The following is a 22,180-nucleotide window of genomic DNA, read 5'->3' as shown; positions in this document are numbered from 1 at the left end:
AATTAATTCATTATTCAAAATCCATAACTCGCATGGACAGCATGGGTGGTAATGAAAGTGATGATGTGAAAGTTTCCCAAGCGCTGTCTTTGTTTTTCGAACGACTCGAGAAAAGGTGATCGGTCGATGGGAAAATGAAACCATCGTGATGACGGATCAATATTCTTGCTTTTCCAGTCTAGGCTCCGTCAGTCACACGTGTTCACTTGCGCAGTTCCCGGTTATGCCAGTTCAGTCCATTGTTTCATTGTTCCACGGTCCTTTGTTTCAGCTTGCAATGAAAAAAGTAAAAAAAAATCGTCGATGTAATGCTGAAGGAAATCTTTTTATTGAGGTTTCCGTTCTAAAAGTGCATGTATGCCTATTCGGCAACCCTTGGATCAATATTTTGTGGCCACTAAAAATGGATAAAGTCGACTGTGGAAGGATGCAACCGCAGAGACTAATCAGAGAGTGTAATTCAACAAGTCGATTCCTCCCAGTGGCGTGGCGTGGCTTGCGATATATCGATTTTTATGCCATTTAAACCTATAGAAAAGGATCGATAAACAGGATGTTCGCAGCGAACACCTCGACAATCGATTCTTTACCATAGGTTTAAATGGCACAACAATCGATGCACAGCAATTCTCGCCACGCCACTGATTCCTCCGATAACTTATATACGCCCCCAGTGTTAGAGAATTTTAATGTTCTAAGACTAATTCTAACAGTTCAATTTTTCATTTGACTTTTCCTCCAACTCTATTGCGAATGGAAATTTCTCCTATTTAAATTACGAAGTGAAAACTTTCATCCAATAAAGTTGAAAGAAAAGTTGAATGAAGAGTTACACCGCGTGAGTTGGGCTTAATTTCTTGCATGTCAACTTTCCAGAGAATTTGAGAGGCGTTAAAAGGTCTTTCTGCAAGTATGCAGAGCCAAGATCTGATGTAAGTCAGTGAACCAACGATAAGCTAGGAAAAGGGATTTGACTTCAGCAGAAATATTATGGAATCCACCGTCAACAACGCAGTTTTCTTGAATCGAGCACACTGAAAAAATAGTTCTGTTCATAGAGCTCCTGCACTTTCTTTGTTACATCTACAGAAGTTGCCGTTATGAGGACAGAGTACTCTGTCCTCACAACAGAAAAGTTCTGTAAGTATAACAAAAAAAGTGCGGGAGCCCTGTGAACAGAAGGTTCTGTCATTAGCACCGACTATTTTTTTGCGTGCAGAAATAATACTTATATTTAAAAGCAAATAGCTTTCATCGATGTGACGACAAGAATGGAGCTTATGAAAAGCTGAAATCTGCTCGATTTAAGTAATTTTATTCTTAATTTATGAGGTAATATTCTTGGCGGAAAATTTAAGTCATTTTTTCCAAAAGAGGTAAGCAGGTAATCAGTTAAAGGCGCGAAGGGAGCTCTATGTATAGTTCCATTATAGGCCATGTAAACGAGACAATGGTCGGCGTGTTCTCCTATGAATCGAATTTGAACTATCATTATTGAGGCTGCTAAGTAAGTCACGCCTTTAAAGTTTTATCTTATTTTATTTTTATTTATTCATTTATTTATTTATTTATTTATTTATTTATTTTTTGGAATCCCCTCCAAGGGTGACTTTTAAGACGGTGTGCGTTTTTGTTACAGCACGGGGGAGTTGTCGACGTGTTGGTACGTGCTACTCTCCGGTTCGGTGTTCATCGATGGATCCATGTTCCTACCCACATCCAGGTAAGCTTCCATCGTTACTTTCAAGCAAATTCTAGGGTCCGTCCATAAATTGCATAGCGCCTCAGGGGGAGAGAGGGGTCTAGATAAGTGTAACGCCATTTTTTTTACGCGTTAAAGGATAGGAACCCACGTCACCAAACCGTTGGAAGAGGTAGGGGTCAAAAGTGCTGAAAAAGAACGCTACATAATTTATGAATGCTCGCGTACACATGAGCTCATTGGGTCATACTCGGTCATCCAGCAGGAACCCCCGGGAGGTTCTTGCTTAAGCAGTTAAGCAGGGTGTCTACCGGTCCCCAAAAGTCCCCAATGTCCCCGATTTTGGAAGGGTGTCCCCGATATCCCCGAAAGTCCCCAACTTTTTTGTTCAGGTCCCTAAAAAATGACAAAAATCGTCCTAAACACCGGCATTTTCACATTTTCCCGCCAGCCGCGGCGGCTCGGTATAACCAGGAACGGAAAAACTAAAGTGTTGCTTGGTTTTTCGTATGTTTTCATCGGTTCAACATGACTTGTAAAATTAGTCGTATAAAATACGCCTTTTAATGCTCTAACTGGCTCCCTTTCCCTATACTATTTCGGGGAAAAAAGACCTCGATTTTCTTTAAAAAAAAAAGAAAAAAGAAAAAAAAAACACCCCTAAAAGTTCCCAAATTTGGTTTTTTATAACTGGTAGACACCCTGTTAAGGCTTATGAGTACGACCCTTCGAGTGGATTTTTCCATGTATTTTCCCTCAACATGACTTGTAAAATTAGTCGTATAAAATACGCCTTTTAACGCTCTAACTGGCTCCCTTTCCCTATACTATTTCGGCGAAAAAAGACTTCGATTTTCTTAAAAAAAAAAAAAAAAAAAAAAAAAAAAAAAAACAACAACACCCCTAAAAGTCCCCAATTTCGGTTCTTTATAACTGGTAGACACCCTGTAGGCTCATGAGTACGACCCTTCGATTGGATTTTTCTATGTATTTTCTCGGGCTGCGAGCCAGCGGGAAAACTGGGTTGCCGGCGCTGATCAGCTCTGGGCGTCGGGATGGATGGAGGGGGGGGGGGGGTCCGTGGGCGCCGGGAACGTGACGACCGGCCGGCGGCTGGAATTCCGGTACTCGCCACTCGGCCGGTCGCTGGGAAACGCAGAGATGCGGAAAGGAACGTGCTATCGGCCGCGGCAACGGCCATCGTGATGGTGGAGTCCGCGGCTTCGCGCCGGCCACCGAATGCTCAATTTCCCCTTTACAACGGTCACAATCGCCCGTCGCCCCTTCGGTGGCCGTGTCCCATCAGCTGCCGCAATATCATGGCAACCGATGTGAGCTCGCCGGAAGTAACACGTTTCGGAGAAAGATGTGGCTGGAAATTGGTTCATATTGTAGAAATTTGAAGTGAAACAGTAGTGTATTTTTCGGGGGAAATAACTAAACAGAGATAGGGAAAATTTTAGTAGTCAAATAGACTGCATAATCTGGGGATCGGGTGTGTATTCAGAAATGGACCGAGTTTACCAGAGGGGAACCAACCTTTTTTTTCGAAAAACTTAAGTTAAGAATGTTCACGAGTTCCACGAGTCGTTTATTTTCTCCCGGAAAAACCTGAAAGTCGAAAAAACGAAATTAGTTTATGAAAAAAGGTGTTAAAGTTCATTTTCTACATCGAGCTTTATTCATGAATTTAACTTCAAACCTCTTTTTATCAGTTTCAACTTAATGTGGGTTGGTTCCTTTCTGATGAACTTACCCCAAATCTACTGATTACTAAGGCAGGGTGTCTAGTATCAGGATTTTCCCGATTCCATCAGGATTTTAGGAAAAATCGGTCGTGAGACCAGAAGAAGAAAGAAAGAAAAGAAAAGAAGAATTAAGAAAAATTGACCTGTGAAGCTAAAGTTTCTCTGTCAAAAATCAGGATTTGGAAAAATTATGAAATCAGGGTTTAGCAGTCAAAAATCAGGAAAATCAGGATTTCATCAGGACTTCCCCAAATGGAAAAAAAAACTAGACAACCTGTAACTATATTTTTTATCCGTGTAAGAGGTTATTGTAACTCCGGGCAAGTGTTTTCTTTGAATCAATATTATGCTCGACTGCGAAAGTTTCATGGGATTTGTGGCAACCTCATCGGGGAGCATTGGCTTTGCGTTGTGTTGCGGCTGCCAAGTGACCAACCAGAGCCAGACACTCCATTCCGCGATGCACTGCTGCACCATGTCTTGGCACCACCTCGCTTACGCTGCCACTTTCATTTTTTTACTTTATTTAGCCATCGAAAAAGTATTTATTTTATCCTTTTCCACCGAAATGAAATCTAATCGGCAAGGGACGTTTGAACGATCCATGTAGATCCTAAACCGGCGTCAAAATACAAGCACTGGAATAAAAACACCGGCCCTGGAAACCGTACTTACCTAGAACCCGGAGCAATCGAAGCTACGAAGCTACGGCTCCAGCGTCCGGAACTCTCCGCGACGGAGTTAGGATGACAAAATATTGAAAAGTCAGAAAAAACGTAAGAAAAAGGCGTAATTTTTAAGTCACGATAGAATTTTGTCATGAATCCAGTTGGTAGTTCTCTCAACATTTTTTGATGACTCAAATCAATCGCCTCAATCGTCTGCTCTGTTCATTAGCAAAGCTCAATAGATATGTGACCGGATCTGTGGAAGGGGGACTTTTCTTTTGTGTGTAAATTTTCCTCAACTCTTTGCAAATGCATGGAAGAAAAAATCTGGAAATTTTGGCCCAATTTTGACCCGGAAACCTCGAAAATTGTAGTCTATATCCAGGGTTGCTACAGGCAGAGAAAACCGGGAATTGTCAGGGATTTTTCAAAAGTCAGAGACCATACCTGGAAATGTCAGGGAAAGTGACGAAAATGTTACGGAAAAATTGCCAATTTACCTTTAATAGTTTTTTAGAGTGGATTTGACGTTTAGAGTAACACATTTTGCCTAGAAACTTTTAAATTATGCCTTTTTGGAGGTATGGCATGTTTAAAGGGAATTTTACTCAGAGGTGTCAGGAAATTAGAGAAGTGTGAGGGAATTTCATTTTCTTAATTTTGTGACAACCCTATATCGGTCCTGAAGTTGCTAGCCAAAATTTCCTAGCTCGTAGTCAGGAACTGAAAATGTTGGAAAATGATCGTATGGATGTGACAACGTGGCGCGTTACCGTGTTACAGTAGCTGTCGCAAGTGTGATTGGAACGGGGGAATTTATGTGCGGTGCGCGGTGGAGCCGCGGCCATGTGTTGCCCGCCGCAACGCCATGCACGTTCACGTTCGACGTTCGCCGTTCGCCCCGAACCCGCGTTAGCGCGTTACGCCAATTGGCTATCTATCAGTTTTCTCCACCGAGTGCATTCCAGCCCCGGCCGCCCCCCCCCCCCCCCGCCCGCGGCCAACACTTTGGTCATTGCCCCCGGCCAACTAGGAAGTCCCGGCCTCCAGCCGCAGCAGACCCTCGACGAGGCAACTCCGAAATCGGAATCCCGGTCGCCGATCAGGGGTGGCACCATGCTTTCTCGTTTTACGTAACCGCGGGAACAGCCGTGAGCTTCGGATTGGCGTAGAACGGCCAAAGCCCATACCCGGAGAGGAATTGGGGGCGGGGGGGGGGGGGGGGTTTGCAGCTAACCATACGACGGTGCAGAATTAAAACTCCGTACCTTGTCAAAGTATCCGTACTTTTTCCTTACTTGCGGTAAACGCCCTGACTTTTCCACCTCATTCAAGAAGACCAACTTTTCCTCTGACTACACACCAAAATTAACAAAATTTAGGACAGAAGCCACACGCTTATATTGCAGTAAAAATTGAATGGTCTGACTCAACGTTGCAACCTTTACATTTCTGCGTCGTGGAAACTACGTGCTTCAAAATCCGCGCTTTTTCCGCGCGCTGGTTTTTTCCAGCTCATTCAACAAGATCAACCTCGGCGTGCGATAGTTGCGAAGCGGTGCTACTCGGAGCGCGGCCGGAAACTCGGAGCTCGGGGGCCGGGCCCCCGGCGGAAGACCCCTTCCTTTTTTTGTAATTGCCGCTCCCGGCTACAAATCTCTCCTGCCTGCCCCCCCCCCCCCCGCCAACGCCGGTGAAACGCGGAGTGTTGTGAAAACCGAAATCGGGGCACCGGGAACGGGGAAAAGCGGGAAGAATGGCTCCCTGTTCCCATCTCGGGCGGCGCGCCCTCCTTTCGTGATGGATGGCCGCTCGATAAGCGCGACTCCCCCGAGGCGACTCAGCCATTCTGCCTTCCTGAGGAAAAACGCCGTATGAACACTCGAGAGTTGCCAAATTTCCTTCGATAAAATGTTCATTTTTAAGGAAAGCTACGGATATTTTCCCTCGAAATTTTCCGAAATTTTAGATGAAACTGCGAACAAAATTCTCTGCAAAATTGGAAGAAAAATATTTACAAATTTTCCCGAAAATTCGTGATTTACTAAAAGAAATGTGGCAACGTCTAAAGGCTCATACGGCGTTTTTCCTTAGCATGGCAGCTTCGGGTCGGGATTCACTTTCCCCGATTATGATTTTTCTCCTGCTTTCCACCTGACTTCTCGCCCGGGCACGCGTGAAGTTTGGCCGTGCTCTGCTGGAAAAAATTCAAGTGGCTGGAATCGAACGCTCCGTGTTCCATATAGATCCATATAGAACCACCAGTTGCGACCAATAGAATCGCTCCATACTCCCTATGCTATCTTTGTCTATAGCTTCGTCTATCAATTCGAATAATCAGTCCGCAGAGCCAATTTCTGTGATGCTTGCGCAGCCCCAAAAATCAGTTCATTGGCCCTCAGATCACCGTCGTGTCATGTTGCCAACCTAACTCGAGGACGAGGAACTCAAACTTTGAAGGATGGAGTGTGTGAGAACGCACGCTCTTTGAGCACAACCGGACGCGAACGGTCGCGAACCGTTTTCGAGGCGGTCATTCTCGGTTTCTCGGAAAATACGTGCATGTCGCCGTCGTCATCGTTCAGGACGCCTAACGCCGCGTTGCGCCCGCGTCATGTCCATCGCCATTGGCTGACCACCTAACCATGCCATAATTTCCTCACTAGAATGCAGGACGAAGGGGGAGGGGGGGGGGGGGCGATTTTCGTCACAATCTTGCGGAAGTCGCGATTATAGGTGTAGCTAACCAGTTTCCCTCGTGAAATGAGGCAGTGTATCGAGAGCAAAAGGAGAAGGGAAGAAAAACGGGAGCTCGAAATATCGATCCTCGGAGGAAAATTTTCAACCTGTGACAGCAATCAAGACAGCAGTGATGATGAAGCAAATTGTTGCGCATGTAATGGAGATGTTGCAAGTGTGAGGGATTTGCGATTTGACTGTTGATTCTTATGTAAAAGTTCGCGAGAAACACGATGGTGCCACTGGTTTTCTCTGAAATCAACTCCCAAGCTCATAAAAAACTCTCAAAGTGAGGCCAAAATGGAGGGGATATCCCGCCCTACCCTGAGAGTCCACCTCTACATCAAAACAAACTCTCCATGCAAAGATAGGGAGCAAATACATTGACAGGGCTGCCACTTCATTTAGGGACTCTAAAACTGAAAACACAGCATCACTGCTAATAAATGTATTTGCTCCCTATCTTTGCATGGAGAGTTTGTCTTGATGTAGAGGTGGACTCTCAGGGTAGGGCGGGATATCCCCTCCATTTTGGCCTCACTTTGAGAGCTTTTTTTGAGCTTGGGAGATGATTTCAGAGAAAATCAGTGGCACCATCGTGTTTCTCGCGAACTTTTACGTAAGAATCAACAGTCAAATCGCAAATCCCTCACACATGCAACATCTCAATTCGCCTAATGATGACTTTCACGTCGTAGGACGAAATTCCGCACAGCTTTTCGAGTCCCTCTAGCTCCGACCCCCCTCTCAGCGCCGCTCCAAAACGAGCACTCTCTTGCAGGGCCCGTTTACCCCGGAACTTTCGCTACCTCTCCGACGATTAACGACTGAAATACCGAAAGGCTGAAATTTCGATACCGAGCTCTCATCAATCAGCAACGCCGGTGCCCTGGCAGGAAATCGATGGAAATTTCACACTCAGGAGACTCCGTGGATCCCCGAACACTTACCGGGGGAGCCAGCGAGGAGAGGCGCCAGAAATTAAATCACCAGAGAGGAAACGAGGGGGTCCCGCGGGGGACGAGGGGGGACGGGGGTCCTCTCATATTTTAATTTCCGGCTCTGGCTAATGCTCCGCGCGGGAGCGCTGAGGCTGATTGACAGCCGCAGCCGCGCGCTCAGATTTGAGCCGTCCGAAAACGCGCTCAATAACCGCGGATGTTAACTCGGTTTCTGTTGCGTTTACGCGATTGTTGTTTGGTTTAAAATGCGTTTGTTTCCAGCGGACGATTCATCGGTCGATAAAACGCTCTCCATGGAAAACATTTCTGGGAAGAGGAAAGTCTTATTTTGATCCAAGGAGACGCTTCTGCAGTCCGGCGGCATAGCCTTGGATCATCCTGTATACGCATTTAGACCTTCTTCCTAGATTCTATTTAGATTTTCGTAGATTACTTCTTACTTAGATTTTAAACCAATTTTGCGGAATAAACGTTTTGGGTGTTTCGTTTTGCAAACATACCCAAGTTTGGCAAACTTTCTCGACACACTAAGGGCTGGACACACGTTCAAATTGAAGCTTCAAAGTGGTGGCTGTTCAGCCAAGTGTTGCCATCGATGTGTTCTATTTTGACGCATCGATGCGCAACACTTGACCAAACAGCCACCGCTTTGAAGCTTCAATTTGAACGCGTGTCCAGCCCTTTTCGTCACCCGAATTGTCTCATCAGGCACCTATAGCAGATAGGCCAACGCCTCAAAAAAGGGCGATGATTGTTACTCAATTAAAATTGGACATATTTCTATCAAACGGAACTATGTGCATTATGACGTGAGCCCTGTTATGCGCATATTCTTATGGGTCTCAGGGCTCATGTCTTAATGCACATAGTTCCGTTTGACAGAAATACGTCCAATTGTCCATGAGGATGTGTTTAATCACTAAAAGTAAAAGTTTCCACCTGTCACCAAGAGACCAGTGGAGGGTCTCTCTTGGTCTTCGGTCTCATCAGTCACCGCCAATTTTCAGGATCCTGAGGGTCTCCATGGGATCTAGCGTCCATGCTCTCTCGATAAAGATACTTTGCCGGGATCGGCCGATTGCGTCCCAGCGGACGGCAACGGTGGCCGGAGTCGGAATCGGACCGCGCGGCCGGGCCGGGATATGAAGCATTTTTTAATGAGAGGAAATTGGGTCAGCGACGCGACGCGCGTCCGTCCGTTTGTCGCGCTGGAGCCGAAAGCAGCGCGTCGCTCTTGCTCAACTGCGGCCAGCGTCGCGACCACCGCGGTTATGAGGTTATGAGTTTATGACTTCATGCCCATCCCGCGTCCTTCCGCGCATCCAACTCCGACTCCCCCACCCCCGCCCCCGCCGATGCACTCATTGAACTAGATACGAGATGCCTCGTCGACCCTCCACTATCGGGATAGCCGCTATCGTATCGGATAATTGCCGAGTGAATGCTGAGATTTCAACCGTAGATTTTTCAGGTTTTTACCGAAAGTTCAATATTTTTTTTTTTGCAAAAAATGGACACTAATACATGCATACGTCAAGAACACACTACAGGGAAAACAACATGCACTTAATCAAGAAAAGGATGACGATAGTTGCCAACCCTCCTCCTCACCCGAAGACAGGCCACCTCAAGGCAATTCCGGGACAAACAAAAACAACTAAAGCGAAAAGAAGACAGAGGATCTTCGAGAAACCAATTAGAACTTAAGTAACTAGACAATAAGCTTCCATGGGACAGGGGAATAATCAAAAAATTGTAAATAGGATCTTTAAAAACTAATAATATGTAAACTTAGGCCTTCAGGTGATACCCTGTCACGTATCATTCTACTGTGTCATTTAACAAATAAAATAATTGTTTGGGGAAAAAAAAAAAAAAAAAATATTTTTTTTTTGCATAATGATTATGATTACGTATCATTACATTATTTTGCAGGGGGCAGAAAGGAACCAAGCCACGTCAGCTATTGCCAAAAATCGGGCAATTCAATTTTTTACATGAAAACGGTCGTGCAGATTTTTCCGCAATTTTTATTGAATTTTATCAGATTCCCCAAAATTTTGAAAAGAATCTGCACGAGCGTTCTCTTGTAAAAAATTGAATTGTCCACTTAAGTTTGGCAATAATGATGTGGCTTCGTTCTTTTCTGCCGAACGCAGTCCCATTTCAACGATGACAGGAATGCAACACGGGGTGATCCAAGCACCACCGGCTCCGAGCATCACCCCAAAAAATTTTAAACGGATTGAGACGGCGAATTGGACGTATTTATGCTAAAAGGAACTATTTTGCACGCAAACCCTATGCCAGTGGCGTGGCGTGAATAATCGATTATCGATATCTCGCCATTTGAAGCTATGGTAAAGAATCGATTACTAAGGTGTTCGCTGCGAACACCCTGATAATCGATCTCTTTTCATAGGTTTAAATGAGACAACAATCGATATATCGCAATTCACGCCACGCCACTGCCCTATGCATATAGTTCCTTTTAGCATAAATACGTTCAATTGAACTTTTGAGTGCCCCCAATTCAAAGGAAACGCCTTTTGAGAATCCCCAAAACTTCAAAAGGGCAAGAATCCTAGGGGTTATAGGGGTGGTGCCAGACTTCGGTATCCATTCTTATTTCGTCAAGGAGGCCGAGTAGACATGTCTGGGACGAGGCGGTAACCTCCCCCTTAATTCCACTCATGGGCATTGAACTTCTCTGTAATCTTTTCATCGGCATGCGGTGCAATTTCGAGTCGTCGAAAACCGAATTCTCAGCTTGCGAATCCCGGAAAATAACTTCAACTTAACGCATTGTCTTACAAAGTCCCGGTAGAATCTGTTGTTTGTAACACGGCGCTTACAAGCGGCTCTGATGTCAGGACGAGGAAAAGTCCCGACAAAGTAACATGTCGCACAGCGGGTCGATTATTGGAATTGATTGACAAAGTAGACAAAGAGAGATCCCATTCGTGTAAGCGGATGGTTGCGATGGGCGAAGGAGGTGAGCAATATATCAAATAACAGCGTGAGGTCGGACAAAATTTGGAAACTTTTAAAGCTCCTAACTCTGTTTATACAAAACTTTGAGGTGCCAGAAGTGGTTTCACTGGTTTCCTCGTAAAATTTTCTTCACTTTGAGGTGCCAGAAGTGGTTTCACTGGTTTCCTCGTAAACTTTTCTTCTTTCTTCTTTCTTTCTTCTTTCACCCCTTTTAATTTAAAATGTGACGAAAGAAACATCCAAATTTGCGGTTTCAGTCCAAAATTTCATATCCGATCTCTCTAATTGACTCGATCACTGTGCGTCGCGCCAATCTGATCACTCCGTGCTCCGGAAACTCATCCCAACGGTGGCGATGCGATGCGACAAGCGACACAAAGAAAAATTCGGGCGGGCCGTTATTGGGGGGGGGGGGGGGGGCTAGGGGGGGGGGGGGGGGGGGGGGGGGGGGGGGGGTGGGGACGGGGGGGGGGCGGGGTGGGTGGGGGGCGTGGGGGCGGTGGGGAGGGGGTGTGTTTGGGATTGGGGGTGCTGGGTGGGGTGTGGTGGAGGGGGGGGGGGGTGGGGGGGGGGGGGGGGGCGGGGGGCGGGGGGGGGTAGGGGGGCGGGGGGTGGGGGGGGGGGGGGGGGGGGGGGCCGCTGGGGCTGGGGGGGGGGTGGGGGGGGGTTAGCGGGGGCGGGGCGGCTAGGGGCGCGGGTGCTGGCTATAGTGCTATTGCGGCGGCTGGGGCGGCGCTAGTTGCCTAGGCGGTTGTGCTATGGCTATATGGGGCTAGCCTACGCGGGGGGCTGGCCTAGGGCGCTAGGCTTCGGCGCGTGGAGGGGGGGTACACCGCGGGGGGGGCTAACCCGTAGTGCCTCGGCTTCTGGCATGCTGAAGGATGTACAGACTGGTATTATTGAGTGGCGTTATGGAATCGCACCGCTAGGAGGGGGTGATGTCAGGGGGTGGGAGTGTATCTGGGTAGAGTGGTGGACGGGAGGACTAATCAACACTGATCAATGTGTTGCGGTGTTTCCCGGTGTAATGGCCGCTCCACCGAGCCGACCGAGGGGGGCCGCCGGGGCGCTATAATTGTGTGTACGGAGTACGAATAACATGTTGACAATGAAGGTCCGACCGGCGGCCGACGGAGTCCGCCGGACGGCCGGACGGTTGTTTGGCGTCCGCGATGTGCGCTTCCCGTTGTCAATTCGACGCTCTCCTGCCTCCGACGGTAAAAGGCGTTATGTAAATTCAACAAGAGCCGCGGAAAGCGTTAGAGTAGAGTTATACGGCGAGCCCGGAGCTCACGTGGGATGGGGATACTGTCCTTTTGTCCAGACGAGCGAACGGATTGTGGCGGGCCAGCGAGTTCGGATTGGATCGAACGGGAACTCGGCGATCGGACCCGTTCTTTCTTCTGACGAGAAGAATATTCGAGAAGGGATTTTACTGCAAATGCTAAGTTTTTAGACAAATTGGTAAGAAATTAATGAAGATGGTGACGTGCGTTGCTCCTCTGACCGGGAGGGAGTATCTTGAATCCTCGCATGGACTCCAGAAATGAAGGAATTTACAGTGTTAAGACACGGCTCACCTTGGAAGATTAATTAAGAAGCCCGGGTCACAAACTATCAAAAATGGCCAAGGTCAAGTGTTGTGATTGGTCCAAATCATCGAATAAGCCAATCACAACGCCTGGGCTTGGCCCTTACGCCTTACGCCAAAGGGGCGGCAATGTGTGCTCATACAAGGAAAAAACCGAAATTACCGAAATTTGAAGACTCATCTTGAGATCGGAGGTTTGCGGTTGTCGAGGATACCGTAGGAAAGTCTGGAAGTTCTTTTCAAAGAAAACTAGGAAAGCCTAGGGATTTTCCTGTAACGGGGAGATTTTTTCATTTGGAGAGAAGAGCGAACACTAACAGAAATCGCACAAAGAGTGAAATCGGGAATGAGTTTCATTTAGGAACTTGTTTTTGCTCGCAAAAACTCGAGTGTTATGTTATGAACAAAGAGTGAAATCCGCACCGTAATGGCGGAGGTATATTGCGTCAAGAAACTTAAGTGAGCTCCTTTAGAAGTATCAATCCTTGAAGAGTGCAGTCTTTTTTCTAAAATGAGGTGGCGGGGGTCGGTGCTCATAGCTGCATGCCCGTACCTTGTCGCGTCGCGTCGGCGAGAAAGTGGCCGCAAACAGCGATGGCGGACGGCGATGGCACGCGGTAGGGTAGGCGGCGAAGAAGGTGGACGTCGGACGTGGAAGGTACGGTACGGCGCGGCGGCCGCAGAAGAACCGGAATTATGATATGGATCGTGTTTTGCCGTTTTTGTGAATGCTGCCAAGTCGAGTGACAGGTGGCGCAGCGTGGCGGAGATTACCGACATCAAACGGTCCGTTGCCGGACCAGGAAGAGGGGCCGAATGGTTCCTGCAGGGTTTTGACCTCCCGAGAAATCAAGATTTTTGAAATCGGCTGGCATGGTAGCAAATTTGAAAATTCATGAACGCCATCAGGTGCTGTTTAGATGGTGCTTTCGTCGTCTTTCATACGGACGATCGTAACTTCACTTAAAGTTTGCAAAATTGATCCTAACATTTCTTTATTTTCAAGAATACGACGTCGCCCTGCATCCAAAATTTTGCGTGTAAATCAGTGCAGAAAAAGAACACTGAAAAAAAAAAAAGTCGCTTGGCCCTGGAGTCCAGACTCTTAAAAACGTCGTAAAGAAAAAATACTCTTGATTCAATCGGACTTTTTGCTTGAATCCAAAGAAAATCCGCCTAAATCAAGAGGTTTGGTTCTTCGATTCAAGGAAAAATCGGATTGAATCAAGAGTACTTTTTCTTGTCAATGTTATTAAGAGTCTTGACGCTGGATCCAAGCGAATTTTTTTCCAGTGCAGGGAAATTCTTAGCTGAAGAATTCCAGTGTTTCGTTGTGAAAATACGATTAACAAATGAAAATTAAGCAACCTGGAAATATAGTTGCGTTCCTTAGTTTAGGACAAACCGATTTTTTCCATGTGTCACGAGAATTCGGCTGAAAACATGCATGATATTCTGTTGGGAAATGCCTTAAAATCGCTCTACTTCGAACTGAAAATGCCAAAATTTTCCGGGAGAGAAACCGCATATCCTCCCACTTTTCCTAAGAGAGTCGACCCCCCTGTGGATATCGATCAGGGTGTCTACAAGTCTTGAAAGTCCGGAAATAGTACAGATCTTTTAAGTGCGTAAATTCCACAAGAAGGTCCGGAATTTTTCCATTTCGTTGTCATTTTTGTCGCAATTTGAGCGAGAAATTCATTTTTTTGAAATTTTTCGAATTTTCTTCATATGGAGGTACTGGAAAAGTACTGAATTTTCCCGTGGAGGAGGTACTGAATTTCTTGGAAATGTACTGGAAAAGTACCATGGATAAGGACTGATTTTTGGACAGCCTATTTTAGTCCACACCCTAGTAGGCACAAATGACGCGACCAACGGGGAGTTTGCTCCACATTTAGAAATCCTTCATGACGGCACTACACGGTCCAATTGAATTAGATATGACGGGAGCCCAAAAATAAAAGAGTCCCAATGCGGCAACACTCCCACACACTCGCAGCCCAGATTTTCCGCGGAAAGCGTAGCCAGGGCTGCATAATTAAATTGGGTTCATTCGGGCGATTTTTTGCTATGGCCGTGATTGGCGCGGTGATTGAATTGAACGGCAGAGCTCACCGGTGAATGGTGAATGGTGATTCCCGATACAAATAGATTGGCCTTTTTTCCGACGCGCTCGCCTCCAAGCTCCCACGAGCGAGCACAGATGCATCATCAATGCAATGTGCAGCGTTCATCGCATTCATAGATCGCCGTTCCTCCGACGTAAGGACGTATCTCAATTTCTACGTGAACCCTGTTTTCCGTATAACTCCATGCTTTCAGGGCTCAAGTGGAAATCGAGTTACGCCCTTACGTCAGAGGAGCGACGAGATGTGCGCAATTCAATCGGGTGGGCGCGATAATACTCCCGTCATCAGGAAAAACGCCGTATCAACGATCCGGCGTCGCAGAATTTCCCTCGATGAAACGCAAATTTTCTGTATAATTTGCAACTAGTTTGTATTGGAATTTTCATCGAATTTTATTGGTGCTCTAAATTAGCGCATCCAAAAATTTCCGGGGAAAATATTCGTACCTTTTCTCAAAATTGTGTGTTTCATTCAGGGAACTCTGGTAGCGTCTGAGTGTTCATGTGGCGTTTTTCCGCTGATGCGTGCTAGTCAGTGACCCTAATTTCAGGGTTTTTGTGTTGGTTTATTATCCTGCCTGAAGAGCACTCATTCAGAGTAGAGCGCCCTTGTAGAGAAAGTATCAACTCCTTAGTTCCACCCGTGGAAAATCATTAGAGCTCGAAAATGGTTAAAACCAATAGTTGAATAGCTAGGTAGTAGAAGGAGAGGAGCTTTTTTTACCGCTCTTTTGAAGTACGCATTGACGAACGGACGATTACGGCGTGAAATGCCTTCAGATTTTCGTTCAGACAATTTGCATAGCTCCGGAGTTAAAATAGTCGCATCACGCTAATTTGATCTACCCAGTCAAAGTGTACAAACGGGGTAGTGCCGCATTGCCCTCTTTATGCGAGTGTACGAGATGAAGTGCCTTCAGATTTTCATCAAGCAATTTGCATCGCTCTGGAGTTGAACTAGTCGCATCACTCGAATTTGATCTATCTAGTTAAATGTTAGACAGGGTAGCACCGCATTACCTTTTCTACGCGAGTGAATGCCTCCGTTGTGCTTTCATCGGACTAGTTCAGCAAACTCAGATCAGGTAGCTTGCCGAACAACACACAGTTGAACGTATTTATGCCGAAAGGAACTATGTCTCGCGGAAACCCTATGCATATAGTTCCTTTTAGCATGAATACGTCCAGTGCATTGTCAGTGCGGCGTAATGAAATTATCCTCGACCCTCCCATTCTACCGTCCTCCTAACATTTTACAATCATCTTCATTTTGTGTGGGCGTATTGTGGATGTGGAAACGCCCGTGTGGATTTTAAGGGCGGCCGCGGCCACGGAAAGGGTGGTTATCGGCGGACAGCGGGGGTGTCGAAAGGGAAACGCGCTCCGACAAAAACCGCGCGGCCGAACGAATAAAAATATGACAATGCTCCCGGCCTTAAATCGAATTTAACGCTGACCTTAGCTGGGGCGGCGTCGGCCAACACTCTCACCCTCCCAGATTGTCGTGCTGGGGATAAAAATTCGGGAGTTGCCAAATTTCTCCTGTCGAAGAATTCATTTTCGAGAAAGTGTATCATTATTTTCCTTCGAAATTTTCAGACACGCTGGATTAAGGACCGTTTGTAAGATCTCTCGTCAACCTCTGGTTACCAAACAAGTGGTCAGACTCTAACCAGAAGTCAATCTGCTAATCAGCCTAACTGTTGGTTTGCGAGAAAGGACAAAGACTGACCGGAGTAACCGAGCCTTGATCTGAAGGAAACCGGGAGTCATACAAACACACTTACCTAAATGGGTCGCTTTCTTCTGAGAGTTATTGAGGAATGAATATACTTTTCAGGAACACAATTTCAATCACTTTAATTATTTTTCATTAGCTTACAATAAAATTTGTACTTTATTTTATGCCAGAAGAAAGTGTGTATCTGGGATTTTCTTTTGTTTAACTGATCTTGGAACACTCATTCAAGGAAAACCAGTTTTGAGTTTTCAGATTTTAAAGTTTGTTCCTGGTCACAAATTAAGAGCGCACATGGGTGGAGAGATAATAAAAGATCATTATTACCCACTCATAATTGACGGCATTCAAACGAGATTCTACGTAAATGGTATCGTAGTCCGAGGACGCGGAGATACGCCGCGCCTTTAATTCAAACGCCTTGATACAACTATTCGAACTTGATGGATGTCCATGTTGCATATCCAAAAATTGAAGGCGCTTACGTTTACCTCACTCCGACGAAGCCAAGATACGCCGCGTCGTTGATTCAAACGCCGTGATACAACTATTCGTACTTGATGGATGTCCATGTTGCATAGTTCAAAATTGAAGGCGCTTGCCCTCAGAAGAAGAGCTTGGTTACTTATTTTTTCTAATTTTCAGTACACAATTAAGAATTTCCGCTTTCATGGTTAGTTTCGGTCGCGGCAAGCTACTTTTTACTCGGTCAGATGAACCGGAAAGATTTGGTTGATGAACCAAATTTTGTTAAAATCGACTGAAACCGCAGGTTTACTCTTGAGACACCCGCGGATGAAGGAAGTGTCCTGCTGAACTAATGTACTCTTGTCTCTCCCATTCACACTCAGAGGTTGTGATTTGCAAGTGGCAACCGCATTGGAGTCGTATCACCAGTGCGATCTAAGTTTGATCTTGACGGCTTGCGTCTGATTTTGACAAGGTGTCAAATTTTTTACCCAAATATTTGACGAATATAACTCAAAGAAAAACCAACCAAAAAAATTAACTGCACGTCTAGGTTACTTGGTGTTCTACTTTCCGCAGCACAAAATATCGGTTAGTTTTTTTTACTGTATATGGTTTCAATGCTGAACAAAAAGAAAAGGAAAATTTAGTAAAATTTAAAATTCTAAGCCCTTTGTTCAAGGGTGGGAGCAGGTCGACGGCGGGAAAATGGGTTTTCCGCTTTTCCGGGGTTGATCCGACATCGCGGGCGGTGTCCGTGCGTGGCGAGCGTGGGCCGAGCGAGTTGCAGGCCTCCGTCCGCCCGTCCGTCGCGAAAGCAGAAAATTAAATCGTCGAATTCATCAATGGAGTTTAATGCAGATCAATTTAGCAATTTCCAGCCGACAGGGGCGCGGCGCACAGTAAATCGAGTCAATTAGAGAGGTCGGACTCAAAATTTCTGACTAAAACTGCAAATTTCGATAGTTATTTCGTCACATTTTAAAAGGGGTGCATTTAGTTGAAAATTTCACGAGAAAATCAATGAAACCACTTTTAGAACCTCAAAGCTTTGAACGAATGGAGTTATAAGCGTTTAAAGTTTTCAAATTTTGTCCGACCCCTCCGATTGACTCGATCCACTGTGCGGCGGTGGTGGCGGCGGCCCCGTGTATAAAATATGCGAATTAATCTCGTTCTCCCGCCTGTTTTCCTCAGGTTAATTGGGTTTTGCTCCTCGCCCCCGCCTCCCGCGGAATTCGGGCTTCGATTTCACGCAAAATTCGATGCACGGGTGCTCATGTCACAGTTCGTGCATCACGCGTGCATGCGCCGAGATTCGAGGATGATGCTCGTGCCAATTCTGTTGTGCTCAGAAAAAACGCCGTATGAGCCTTCAGATGTTGCCATATCTCCTTCAACAAAAGTCAAATGTTCCGAGAAAATCGTGAATATTTTTCCCCCGAATTTTTTCAGACAATTTTATTCGCAATATGATCTTAAATGTCTAAAAATTTATGAGAGAAGTGGATCTCATTTTGCAATAAGGAATCACTATTTTTGGCACATTTTAGAAACAACCTACATGCCATTGGTTTTCCTGTGCAGGTATGTGCTTTTATGAGAGAGCTAGGGATAGTGGTTCCTTATTGCAAAATGTAATCCAAGTATATGGAAAACTTTCCTCGCGAATACAAGTTTTATTCGAGGAAATTTGGCAACTCTCGAATGTTCATACGGCGTTTTTCCTTAGCACAGCACACCGGAAAATAGACACATGGACTGGGTAACGTGCAGGGGCACGATCAGGTTAAAAACCAAAACTGATCATGGAGTCACGATTGTTGACGTCGTGATCAGTCAGTAAAACGCAAAAATGGGCCCTGAGCATGGTGTCAACGATCACGGTGTCAACAAACAGAAAAATATCTTCCTTGTGAGTAAAATTAAAAAATTAAGTGTACAGGAGAGGTCTGGGTCACGTATAGTTGGATTAGGTTAGTTTAGGTCAGGTAAGGTTAGGTTAGGTTAGGTTAGGTTGGGTTAGGTTAGGTTGGGTTGGGTTGCGTTGGGTTAGGTTAGGTTAGGTTAGGTTAGGTTAGGTTAGGTTAGAGTGAATAACACAAGAAAAACAAGACTTGAGATTTAAAAGGTGTTATTGAGGCAAGTTTTAAGTTTCGTTGACGTCGTGATCGTTGACACCGTGATCATTTTTCATGAGGGTCAGAATTTTTTATTTTTGGATGATCATGGTGTCAACAAAAACTTAGAAAAACTGTTTGATGACACCATGATCGTTGACACCATGCTACGTAATCGGATCTGGAGTCCAGACTCTTGAAAACATTGACAAGAAAAAATACTCTTGCTTCAATCAGACTTTTGCTTAAATCAAAAGGCAATCCGCTCAAATTAAGAGGCTTGGTTCTTGATCTAAGCAAAAATCCGATTGAAGCAAGATTATTTTTTCTTGTCGATGTTTTTAAGAGTCTGGACTCCGGATCCAATGTGTTTTTTTTTTTTTTTTTTTTTTTTTTTTTTTTCCCCAGTGCAGCACTGTATGGTTATCATGGGTGTATCGCAGTTTCGCCCCTTCGGCCAGCATTCGAAATTCAGCTTTTAGATCGAGGGTATCTCGCCCTGTGAAACTTTAAACCGAGCAGGAGCCACATAGCGGCCATTTTCCCCCGACACGGGAGCAGAGAACGACGCAAATTGAAGAACAAGTGCAGGAAAGTCAAAATGTCAGGCGGACTGTGTGACAAGGGAATAGGTCAAAGAATGGACCCGGGCTCCTCGTCAAGCCGAGCTCTCTGGAGAAATAACGAGCTTCTCTTCGCTTCCTACAGCGACGGGCAGATTATGCGGGTTACTGACGAGTGTGTGGACCCCTCCCTTCCGTCTACCCTTGTCCCTTGTCCCCGCTGAGCTCGGCGCGGCTCCGGCCTCTGAAGACTCAGCTTCCTGTTTGATCATCTGGTCTTGGATCTGCTCCCGCTCGCTCGCAGTCAACTTCCACCCTCTCAAAGAAAGATCTTCGTCGACGGTTAAAGACCTTCGTTCAGTTTGGATCTCGCGTCCAATTGACTCCTCGTTATTCCGAACATGGGAAAAGGTCCCAGCGGAAAAATATCAAAAAGAATATTCCGATTATTCGAGCATTATAAACGGGCGAGGCGAAAGTTCAGCTTTCGGGAATTCAACTTGGACGTATTTCTGCCAAACGGAACTATGTGCATTAAGACGTGAGCCCTGAGGTTCATGAGAATATATGACTAACAGGGCTCACGTCAAAATGCTCATAGTTCCGTTTGGCAGAAATACGTCCACGATTTTCATTCGTCTGATGATAACTGATGAAGGTCGAGGAATTGATTTTAGAACTTGATGTCAGTTTAGAGTTTGGATAATGGGTCTGTTGCACACAAGATATACAGCCAAATAAACAGAGCGAAACATTGCGAGTTCACGCCTCGCACCATTGCGCCTTCAATTTTTCAGATGCCATACGGACACCCATCGAGTACGAATAGTTGTATCCCTGCGCCTTTATCAATGCGTGTCCTTTTCCTTGCTTTATTCACGCCTCGCTTCAAAGCGCCTTCAATTTTTCAGACGCAATACGGACACCCATCGAGTACGAATAGTTGTATCCCTGCGCCTTCATCAATGCGCGTCCTCTCCCTTGCTTTATTCACGCCTCGCACCATCGCGCCTTCAATTTTTCAGATGCAATACGGACACCCATCGAGTACGAATAGTTGTATCCCTGCGCCTTCATCAATGCGTGTCCTTTCCCTCGCTTTTTTTCCATTTCACGTTGGTTCCGTTCGTCTTATGTAGTGGTGCCTCAAGGACTACGTGAGTAACACAACAGAAGTTAGAAGACAGGCTTGGATTTTTTAAATTTTCTCCTGTTCAGGAGCGATACATAGCAGAATGTCCCATCGCTTATTGCTCAAAATGAAGGCGACGCGACGCACAGTGGATCGAGTCAATCAGAGAGGTCGGGCGTGAAATTTTTGACTATAACTGCAACTTTTGATATTTATTTCGTCATATTTTCAACGTCAAGGGGTGTTCGTAGAAGAAAATTTCACGAGAAAACCAACGGAACTTCTTTTAGAACCTCAAAGTTTTGTATAAACGAAGTTATAAGCGTTTAAAGTTCCCGAATTTCGTCTGACCTCCACTATTGACTCGATCCACCGTGCGACGCGACGTGTAGAGATGAGCTCGCGCCATATCGAACGGGTTCCGTCCAATTCTTATCATTCAACTTCCACCTAGTTTTCTCCTCAGAAAACGCCTCGATGTGCATCATCCAGCGGGCTGATTATTGAAATTGATAGACAAAGCAATAGACAAAGAAGACAAAAAGGATTTGGAAGGATCCTATTGGTAGAAGCGGGTGGTTGCAATGGACAAAGGAGGTAGGTAATAGACTAACTAACGGCAACCCACGAGAGACCTGACAGTTAGTCTACCATTTCCCCCCTTAGTCTATGAGAACCACCCATTTCAACCAATAGGATTGCTTTATACCCCCTATGTCTTCTTTGTCTATAGCTTTGTCTATCAATTTCAATAATCGGCCCGCAGATCTATGAGAAAGAGAAAAACCCAACAATTTACCGACGATAACCCGTCAAGTATCTTTGATCTAAAGGGGGTGCTCAACGCTCAACCAGCCTCGTCTTGTAAACCCCACCGCAAACGGGGTCCCTGGGAAGAAAGCCGAAAATACTTTTCGTTGCCCCTGACGAAAGGGCGTATCTCAATTTCAACGTGAGCCCTGTTTTACATATAAATGCGTGAGTTCCAGGGCTCATGAGGAATTCCCCCGAGGAGCGACGATTCAAGAACGCGGCGACGACGACCCTGGAGACCTCGCGGACGGTTTTAGGGTCGTTATTGCGTCATCGGAACCTATGATTAGGCCTTTTGACATCAATATCGTCTCGTTTGTTGTTTTCGAGTGGGTGTGGAGGCGGGGTGCGAGGTGGGGGGGGGGGGGGGGGTTGAGGCTCTTTTGATGTCGGGGAGACCGGGTGGGTGGTCCAGGGCTCCCGGCGGCGTCTCTGGCGCTCCTTGCTCCGAGCATCGGGAGCTAATCGAGTGGTTTTTTCCGACGTTTTCAAATACACCCCCCTCCCCCCCGCCCACCCACCCCCTCGCTCGTGCCACGACAACCGGTCGCCACGTCGAGTCGGGGGAGCTCGCAGATTTTCCGCCGGTGCTCAGGGTGCCCACGGCGTTTCTGGATTCTCGTGGTGGTTTAATAAGATTTTTGACGGGGTGGCGACTGACGTGGGAGCCTTGAAAAGTCAGGGCATGGATTGTAAAATCTGGGAAGGCAAAGAAAAGTCGAGGAACAGTGGCCGAGGTCAAGAATTTTTTTGCACTCGGAGAGGCGACCACACCCAGTGATACGGATTTGTTTTATTATGTAGAAAAGGC

General features: G+C 46.1%; 1 protein-coding gene across 1 annotated transcript in view; it reads left to right on the top strand.

Annotated features, from left to right (window-relative positions):
- Positions 1 to 22,180, top strand: part of PDZ-GEF (PDZ domain-containing guanine nucleotide exchange factor) — a 227,190-nt gene that overhangs the window by 16,721 nt on the left and 188,289 nt on the right. Inside the window, exon 3 of the mRNA XM_019047035.2 lies at positions 1,640 to 1,723. Coding sequence (XP_018902580.1) covers positions 1,640 to 1,723 — 84 coding nt within the window. The remainder of the gene's footprint in view (positions 1 to 1,639; positions 1,724 to 22,180) is intronic.

The sequence above is a fragment of the Bemisia tabaci genome, chromosome 3 (assembly GCF_918797505.1).
Source record: "Bemisia tabaci chromosome 3, PGI_BMITA_v3".
Classification (NCBI taxonomy): domain Eukaryota; kingdom Metazoa; phylum Arthropoda; class Insecta; order Hemiptera; family Aleyrodidae; genus Bemisia; species Bemisia tabaci.
Note: the sequence above shows the minus strand (reverse complement) of the source record. Positions and strands in the feature narration are given on the sequence as shown.